Raw genomic sequence first — 9,827 nt, forward strand, 5'->3', positions numbered from 1 at the left:
CAGAGGGGTGGGTGCTGGGGTGTTTGTCTCCCCGGGCTGCCACAGCTCTGTATGCTGCGGAGACTGACTTCAGAGGGCGTTTCTGAACCTGCTTTGGACCAGGCCTCACCTTCGGCCTGTAAAAGCCTCCAAAATCTCAGATCTCAGCAGAGCACCCTGTCACTCCTGCCCCCTCCGGGAAGGACGCGAACACACAGGAGCAGGTGCTGGGAAGACCCGCTCCCCTGAAAGGGCCTGCCTGGAGAAACAATGAAGGACAAAGCGAAGAAAGGCACTCGGGCCGCCAAGGACCCGGGCTTGCTGAGCCCCAGCCACCCCTTCCTAGGCTTTTACCAAAACGGCCCTGGCAGTGAGTGTGAAGCTCCTGCCCTCGGGGTGTCTTTCTCAAGGCTGGAAAGCTGTTCCTCTGGATGGTCTCTGTCCCTCAGCCCTGGAGCGGACGGGTTCGAGCTTCAGGAACGGCCGACGGCCTGCTCTAACTGCACTGGTCTCCAAGGACTGTTTACTCCCCCGCCTCTGCGCAAAGCCTCAGGGCCTTCCCTGCTCCCGCATTCTCTTACCAAAATGCCGAGCCACTTCTGCACGAGTTGGCACCTGAGTTCAGGCCCCGCTGGACCCTCCTCCTGCTATGGTAGTGGTGGTGTCCTACTGACACCCTCCTGTCCCTTAACCAGTGCCTGGCGCTGTTTATCTCTGACAGGAGCAGCGGCTAAGGAGTTAAATGCCCCCACGCAGCGGGCTTACACTCAGGAGCAAGCTTAGGGAGAGCATTCTCTATTTCGGAATGGAACGCTCTGCCCCTTGTCAAATGCGAGTTTAACGAAACTTTGCTGGGACATAATTCCGAGCTATGAACTCTGCGTTAAGATGTCCAAGTGCATCTGTGACACATGTGGTAATTGCAACTTTCTGTGCAAGGATTTCTTAGGATCAGAAATGGTGGGGACCAGCAGTTGGCAGAATTGCCATGTCGCTGGACTCCCCTGTAGTCAACCGCGGTTTGCGTCCCGGACCCAGTGGCTTAGACTCACACCAGGCACATGTGCGTGCGTGTCCAAGACCCCAAGAGGAGAATGGAGGAGAAGGGATTGCGGCATGGCCATCCCCCCTGGGGGGTGATTTCTTGCTTTCTCTCTATTTGTCTCTCTGGCGAGCGCATGCACCCTATAGCAAAAACCTCTCTGAAAAAAGAAAAAAAAAGAATCTGAAACGGTGCTCAGCCCCCAGTGGTTGAAGCTCGTGGAGGGGGAACGTGTCCCGGGTGGTCGCCAGTCCTCAAATTCTGGCTTGATTGAAGGGCCTTTGTTCCCTCGTTTTGAGTCTCAGGATCGAGAAGTGCAGTCTCGCGGGGCAGAGGCCTGTGCCCCTCGTGCTGGTGCTGTCTTTACTTTCGAGTTCTGTGACCTATCTCAGAAACGGTTAAAACCGCCTTATGACAATGTAGGAGAAAGAGAGCTTGCACCTCACACCCAGTGCTAGGGTCCTGTGGGAGCTGGTGTGGTAAGGACCGCCCCAGGACCACAGACGCGCCGCCCTCCACGCCGCTCCGAGCCGGTACTTGGAGTGTCCTGAACAGCATGCGCTGACCGGGCGCCAAGGCCTCGTTCTTTCTCCACTGAGCCCTCTCGCGCTCTGCCGAGCTGCCTTTGCCCTTCAAAACCCAGTTTGAGCCTGACTCTGTGTTGGCAGCCTCCAGGTCTACACCCCACCGAGCCTCTTCGGGCCCTCTTCTCCAGTCCCTGCTGCAACCTCGGCCACCCCAGCACACACTCTTCCTGTCTCCTGGAGTTGGTGTCTCTCACCTACGTGGGTTCTCACACGGCAGGGAGCATTGTTCCCCTGGTGCCAAACGTTATTTCTCGTAAAAAGTAAGGATTCGGTAAGTCTTCAATGGGCACAAAAATTAAGCTTTTAACTACCAGAAATTTATTTATATTACAGGTTGTGATCAAAGGTTGAGGTTTAATGTTTCTCTTTTATCCAATACACACATGCACACGTGCGTGCACATACACACAGACACGCACACATAGACTCTAAGATGATGGACGCAAGAACCTACAAAGTACTGCAGCGAGAGTGTGAGTCGAGCCCCAGTCTCCCTGTCCCCGCAGGCGGGGAGCGCGGGCAGGCTGCAGAAGGAGCGAGGACGCGGAGCTTACGCTTTGCAGCTGGACGTGGCTCTTGCCCGGGTTCTCCGGCTTGGCCATGGAGCTGGACACTTTGAGGCTGTAGTGTTTGCCATTCTGCGGCTCTTTCAGCTGCTCTGGGATTTGTTTAGCCTGTTTCCTGCAGACACAAATAAGGACATGAATAAATACGTGCATACATTCGTCCTGTTCCTATTCTATTGATTTTCAGTGTCTGTCTTTGTCATTTGATTTTTTTTTTTCTTGAGAGTTTTTTGCTATAGGGCATGTGCACTTGCCAGAAAAACAGAGAGACAGAAAGCCAGAAATCACCACCCAGGGGGGATGGCCACACCGCAGTCCCTTCTCCTCCATTCTCCTCTTGGGATCTTGGATACGCAAGCACATGCACCCAGCGTGAGTTTCAGCCACTGGGTCCAGGACTCACACCGTGGTTGACTACATGAGAGTCCAGTGACATAGCCATTACACCAACTGCTGATCCCTGTCTTTGTCATTTGCTAAATTAGCTAAACTCAGTTAGCAAAGAGAGCCTTTCTCTCATTTCAAACCCCCCTCCCCAAAGTAGTTCCAATTAGAACAGAACCTGGTACCATCCACTGTCACCCAGGAGTCATGGAGTCACGCTCGCGTTCATACTGGACGCTCCGCAGAGACTCCCAGGACAGGGAGCACGGCGGGCCCTGTGGTACGAGAGGTCCCTAATGCCTAGTCTAGGCTGAGAAAACTTGGAAATGCTTTAGAGAAGAGAACGAGGAAAAAACTCATGCTTGGGCCTCGTGGCCACGTATGTGTTTGTAAAATTACATTTATATTTGGACAATTCAAGTTGGTGTGTCTCGAGTACATGGCTTGAACGTGCAGAGGAAAGTATGCATTGTCTGTATTTTACAGTCCGGAAGCAGTACACGTCTTGTTATTGACAACCCAAATACAACAGCAGCTACGTCTTGGGGAGCTGGGACTCAGGCGGCCATTCTGCATACAGGATTCCAAGTGCCGTACGGCCAGCAACTCTCTCCTCTTCACAAGAACCCTAGGCAAGGGGAGGGGCACTACCCCCATTTGCTAGGTGATCAAACTGCTGCCCAGGGACGTCCCGCCACCTGCCCAGGGTTCGAGCTGGCAGTGCAGGAGCCTGGGTCTCATCTAGCCTGTCTGGCTGCACATGCTACGCTGGGAACCACCACTCAGAACCGTCGAGGCACTGCCTGTGGCCCCACAGCTTCCGAGGGTGAAGCCCGAAGTCCTCTGGAATTTTGCACTGAGAAGAGCCACAAACGGGTGGAACGGCTGTTCGGACAGTCAGGTCGCAGCTGGAGGCTGGGCCAAGCCACTGCCGGGCAACAGCTCTCTTCAGGAGTGGTGCAGCCTCCAAGCACAGACTCAGTGCCCGTCCCAAACAGAAGGCAAACAACTTTGCAGGATCATGCCCCTGAGCGCTGCCTGTCCCCAAGGTCCCAGTCGAGGATGGAGACATCAGTGAGATGCCATCTTCCACAGGGAGCTTTTCAACACAGTGCCATACGGAGCACAGGCCTGGTGTCCCAGGGACCGAGATTCGAGTCCTGCTCTGCCACCCAGGTCTGCTGCCCTGAAGACTTCTTAGCTGCTTCGCACATCATCTTCATCTGTAAGTGGAGTTTCTAAGAGCTCCCCTCCACGGATATTGGCGCTCGGTGGGGCACCCAGGCAAAGCCTCCATCTCTGGCTGCCGGGCCTGCAGCCAGCTCCGTCTTGTGACAGTCTCTGCAGAGGGATTAGAGCCCTGGCCCAAAGACAAGGGACCGACGGTCATCGCAGCTCTCACGAGGTACAGCAGCAGTTCCTGGGCACCAGGCCCCTTTGAACTTACGACGTGGGCACGATACAGTGCAGATCACTTAAACATCTCTCTAATCTCTTCAGTTACTGGGGGACTTTCATCTTCGGCACTCTTAGCTGCTTTAATCCAGTTATAAAAATCTATTTACTTCCTAGCAGCTAATCTGTAGCCTATTGTTAAAAATAATTCTATCATATCAGCATTTTAAGATGCACCTTGGGCCCCAAAATCCTCCGAGGGATTCATTCGGGAAGCGAAAGGGAGCGCAGGGGCTTTGAGCAGGTAAGCCACCACGCAGCAGTAAACGAGTACTTCGCAGAGCCAGGCGCAGTTACTCGGGAAAATTAAAACAGAAGGAACAGTAACTACGTTTTTAGCCATCCAGTTTGGAGGGGGAAATATAAACTTTAAAGGAATTTTTCTCATAAAAATATCTGCGTGTATGTCTTAAACCTTGCGTAGTCTGCCCTCCTCACGCCATTCCAGGATAAACTGTCCCTCTGAGTCCGCCTCGTCCACGCTGCCACCCCTCCGTTCTCATGGCACACGGGCACAGTGGGACACTCAGAGGCCCCCATGACAGGCTGCTCCGAGGAAGAATGTCAGGACACACTGCCAGCCCGTGGAGGCTGACGTCCTTGGGAGCTGCCGCGTAAGTGGGAGTGGGGATGGAACTGCGGACATGTTGCAGACGGGGTTCCCAGGCACAGAGACAGCATGCAGGCCTCTGAGTAGGGAGGGCTCCTGAGACCAACACCCGTGGAAGCAGACAGAAGGATGGACAGAGGGATGGGTGGAGGGATAGACAGAGGGACAGAGGAAATGAAGGAAAGCCAGCAGGACTGGGCAGGCTGAGAGCTGGGGTAGGATGCAGCCTCAGCACAGCCCGCAGCGAAGCCTAGGAGGGGCTCTGCAGCTGCACCCATCTTGCTCCTGCAATCAGGGCAAAGGCCTCCGAGCCTGCTGTCCACCTGCTCAAACAGGGTGAGCTTGCAGGAGGGAGCTCCTGGTGCCTTCTGGGGACAGGACTGAGATGCCTCTGCGGCCGCCTCAGTAGTGCACTCACTGCCTGTCCGTAGGGCCCATCCTTGTGGCCTGAAGTCCCCGCCGAACCCAGAGGACACTGCCCTAGCGCCAGGCAGGTAGCTCCTGAGTCACATTTTGGCAGTAGCACCAGGCCCTGGCCTCTGTTCTCCCAGCTGTGATTCCCTGTCCCAGGCTCTGCCTCCCAGGACGCCGACTCTTTATCCCAATCCCAGTTTTGGAATTAAAGCACGTCTTGCATTTCAAAAGCCTACCAAGGACTCACGCCTAGCCTCATCCTTCTTCCCTATGCAGGCTGAAAACTAGAAAAACTACAGAATTTACACTTGCCGTGGGAGCTGTGCGGGCCAGACTCGACCGGCTCACCCGAAGTCTATTCACTGGTCCAGCTGGAGGCTGGCACTTAAGAGCTGGATCTCGGCGGCCAACTCCGTGGTTCGAGGCCCAGGCCAAGTGGCTTGAGAAACAGGCCGGGCACGCGTACGTGTGCCCAAAATCCCCAGAGGAGACCTGAGGGAAGGGCTGCCGCATGGCCGTCCCCACGCGTGCTTCCTCACTTTCCCTCCCTACTCCTCTCCTGGTAAGTGCGTTTGCCCTCTAGCTGACTGCCCTGGGAACACGCGAGCTTGGGCGTGCGAGGAGAAGCGTGTCTTCAACTGTTGCTTCGGGCACTGCTGTCTGTTTGAGCAGCACTTTCAGGTCGTCCTTGAACTCAGGGTGCTCCTTGCTTTTGTCTGGCACTGTCCTCCAGATTCTCGCTGGACTAAGGACTCGCGGGCTGCTTCCTCTCATGAGGTCACGCCATGGCCTGGGCCACAAGAGAACTGAGGCAGAACCAGTGCGGCGTGGCCCGTGGGACCGTGGCAAGTAACCCGAGCGCCCACGCGGGTGAGAGGTGGGGGAAGCCCGACTCCCTGGTGGGAGCTGCAGGCAGCTCAGGTGTTTATCTGGAAGCCCGTGACAGAGCGGTGTTAGAATCGGGCTGAAGTCGCGGACCTGTGCACATACTCACACCTTATTTCTCACGGGACAGTAAGGGCAGGTCCCAGCAAGACCTGCTGCTCGGCTGTCCTTGGGAGGGCAGCCGGAAGTCTGCAGAGGCTGTGGGCACAGCAGTCCTCAGCGAGAACGCGGAAAGGACCCCGGGGTGGGTCGCACTGCAAGGAGGAAGCACGCTGGGTCTCTGGGATAAGTACGACCCTGCTGGAAAGGGCTGCAGTTGACGCTGTTATCTTTCCTTTGTGTTTACTGATTTCCTGCCATCAAAGTGCGTCCCACCTGGGCAGGCTGAAGGCCAACACCCCACTGGGGCTCCTCACCGGTGGGGTCCTCTGAGATTCCTACCATCAGCCGAGGCAGGACAGTCCCCACAAGACGCTCTGACCCTGGGCTGGGCCCAGGAAAAACCTCAGCTCGGGGCCCACTTGTTGCCCAAGAGACTCGCAGCCCCACAGACACATCCTCTGGCTACCTGGCTGTCCTCCGGCTCACAATGACCATCGTCGACCTTTCACTGACATCTGGTACGAGTGTAAATTACGCTCCGAAACAGTGACCAGCTGCTTTGCATCCCGATCGACTTCTGTTAAATACACAATTTCTTTCTCGTACACAGTTAAAACGAGGAGGCCCTTGGGATGGGCTGCTGGCCTGGCTGCCCCGCTCTGCTCCAGGACGCCCTCGTCACGTCGCCCTCCCAGCCTCCAAGGCCTTGCGGCGGCTGTGGATGATGGTGGCAGTGAGCCTTGGCAAGCACCCACTCTGCCACGCCACGTCCCACCCTTCCACGCTCCCACACGCTTCCACGCTGTGCCGCGCCCCTTGCAGCCTTGGCCCACCTAATCCTCGGCGAATCCTATTCTGTGGGTGTGGGTTTTCCTCATGTTTTGAGGAAAACATGGAGGAAAAAGGAGGCTAAGAGAAAGGGCGAATTCCACTAATAATACACAGTAAGTGCGTGGCCGCCCGGAGATCTGAATCCAGTGTGCGTGACTGCTGTGAGGTCCTCACTGCCCCACCACCGCTCCCCCTCCTGCAGGTGAGGGGCTGTGCACCCCCAACCACACGACTCCTCCTGCATGTGAGGGGCTGTGGACCACCCCTCCCCCTCTGACAGGTGTAGGGCTGTGGACCACCCCTCCCCCTCTGACAGGTGTAGGGCTGTGGATCACCCCTCCCCCTCCTGCAGGTGAGGAGCTATGCACCACTGACCACACGACTCCTCCCGCATGTGAGGGGCTGTGGACCTCCCGGCCACCGGGCTCCTCCCGCAGCTGAGGGGCTCAGGACCGCATTAGCAAGGGTGACCCCTGACCACCTCTGAGCCAGTTTCTAAGGGCGAGGTGAGCCCAGACAGTGCAGTGCTCAGAACACACGGCCTACACCAGGACAGCTGAGATTAGAGGCCCACCAGCAGTTTTCTGCGCTGTGGCCTTGACGAGTTAATGCTGTAAAACAAATTCTGGTGTCGCCTCAGTAACGCCTGCATACGACACAGCTCCCGTGGTTCGGACGACTGGCGTGACACGTGGAAAGCCGGGTGTCCTGACAGGGGCCTTGGTCAAAGCCAGGTCTCCGGGGAGCTGTGACAGCTCATGTGATGTGGATTCTGTGTGGGGCCCTGGAATAACAGTGCTGAAGAAAGGGTCTGGGATGGAAGACAGGGGCTCTGGGAGCACGGCTTCCGCCATGGCACTGCCGTCGCTCACGGACCAGCACGGGTGTGCCCAACTGACGCGGGATGTGAGCAACAGGGAGGATGGGCCTGGTGTAGGGGACTGTGCTATTTCTGCATAAATGTGAAAATGGGAAAGCATTCTGAAACAGCGTATTAAAATAGCAGCTGCCAATGCCGGGTTTACGTCCACGCTCCTGGTACTCGTTGTTGAAGTTGTGGCCATAGTCTTCTTTAAAACGCAACATCGATGACATGCAGACGCGCTTCAGAACTCCATCTGGAAACGTGCCTGCTTTTAGAAGAGCAAACGGGCAAGGGGATATCCACCCAGTGAAAGGCACTTAGGCACTGGCGTGGGTCTCGGGCAGGGGAGAGGCCTGTGCCAGCACCTTCAGGCACCAGAAACCACGTGACAACGTTTCCTCTGCGTTTTCTATTTTAAGTGCAGAGATATCATTTCCATAAATAAAATGCCTTCATCAGAATCCATTTGGAAAAACTAAACTACATACACACTTGTGTGTGCTTGTGTGTTCATGCGTGTGTTCATATGCGTGTGTGTTCATGTGTGTGTTCATATGTGTGTTTGTGTGTTCATATGTGTGTTCATATGTGTGTGTTCATGTGTGTGTGTTCATGTGTGTGTGTGTGTGTGTGTGTGTGTGTGTGTGTGTGTGTGTGTGTGTGTGTGTGTGTGTGTGTGTGCATTCTACCTTGTTAGTCTCAAATAACAAGTAGCTTTCACCAGCCAAAGATCTAGTTTTAGGCTAAGAGAACTCTGTTCTAGGACTTCAAACCTACATGTTTCAGCTCAGGTTTCACATTTGACTAAAACCTTAATGAATATTAAGTAAAAATGTGTGAGGAGGAGACTGTGATGTCTCCTGTATTTTTATTTTTCGGGCAGGGCTAGACAGCAGCCGGCGTTGGGCTCGCAGCTGCGGTGCTCTGTCTGAGAGCTCCAGCCTGTAGGCCATGCCGAGCCTCTCACACGGCTGGTGGTCAGCAGGTGCAAAACACGGGAGTGTCATGATCGCTAAGAGCGTTGTCACGTGTATGAAGATAACACCCCCCACACGCACACGCAGAGGCTCGGACACGCCTGTGCACGCTCTCCACAGTCTGTGCATGCCCAAGGCATTGCAGGTGGCTGACGGGTCCTTTTCCGCAGAGTCTCTCTGCAGAAAGCAGAGACGGAGAACTCAGGCAAAGTGCTTTCTCTGAGAAGTAACCTTACCGCTGGAGGGAGATGCCCTTACTTGCTTTTGAAGTAGAAGGCTGCACAGAACATGCCCACGATGACGAGTCCGAAGATGATACAGGAGACCGACAGCACCTGCCTCTGGTAGACATCTTCGCTCTCTGTGAATTGCAAAAACAGAGTTAGAACGGATGCTGGCAGGACACCCCGCAGCAGGCTCCGTCCTCGTGCTTCCGAGCAGGGGGCAGTCCTGCCCAGCTAAGCTTCTGTCCCTGCCGTGAACAGGAAGAAGCACGAGGGAGTCACTGTGACTCCATTTTATTGCAAGGTGCTACAGGACGACTCGCCGCTGCTTTTCGCATCTGCGTGGCTAAATCTGGGCTCGTACGAGACATCGCAGTTATGACCTCATCATGAAAAGGCATTCCGCGACTTTGGCCCGTTCTGGGACGAGCCTAGTTTCTGACGTTGTGGAGCAGAAGCTGCGCAGAGGCAGAGGCAGCGGTGGCCACCAAGCTCCCGTGGAGCACTGGCCTGCCTCAGTGCCTGGGCTGACGCCCTGGGTTTCCGGATCTCAGTCCGGTCCTGGGCTCTCAGTCTCCCACATGCGTGGGAAGCCCCTCCCACTCAGCGACACCTCGTGCCAGCCGGGTGGCACAGCAGCCCTCTGCGTCTCACAGGCCTTGTAGCCAGACGTCACAAGAACCACAAGTCAGAAAGAAGCCTCGCCTGTAGCTGCTACCACTTGCCCTCCGGCGCCTTTTCTGCAATCTGTGTGCTCCGTCATTCTTCCTGTCATCAAGAACTTCACATCATGGACCCCAGCGCTTCCTTTCTGCTAATCGTTCCTCTCCTCATTTCTCTTTACACACCTCGGAGACCATGGTTCACAGTCACCCTATTCTTGTTCTTGCTAATACCCTGCACCGC

At 55.5% G+C, this 9,827-nt stretch overlaps 1 protein-coding gene across 1 annotated transcript in view; it reads right to left on the reverse strand.

Moving 5' to 3' along the window:
- NRG3 (neuregulin 3) overlaps nucleotides 1-9,322 on the reverse strand; it is a 32,342-nt gene extending 23,020 nt beyond the window's left edge. Inside the window, exons 1-3 of the mRNA XM_027775710.1 lie at nucleotides 9,286-9,322; nucleotides 8,956-9,091; nucleotides 2,163-2,289 (exon numbers count right to left, since the gene is read on the reverse strand). Of these exons, the coding sequence (XP_027631511.1) occupies nucleotides 2,163-2,289; nucleotides 8,956-9,091; nucleotides 9,286-9,322 (300 nt within the window). The remainder of the gene's footprint in view (nucleotides 1-2,162; nucleotides 2,290-8,955; nucleotides 9,092-9,285) is intronic.
- Nucleotides 9,323-9,827: the final 505 nt, after the last annotated feature.

Source organism: Tupaia chinensis, unplaced genomic scaffold (genome assembly GCF_000334495.1).
Source record: "Tupaia chinensis unplaced genomic scaffold, TupChi_1.0 Scaffold000599_1, whole genome shotgun sequence".
Classification (NCBI taxonomy): Eukaryota; Metazoa; Chordata; class Mammalia; order Scandentia; family Tupaiidae; genus Tupaia; species Tupaia belangeri.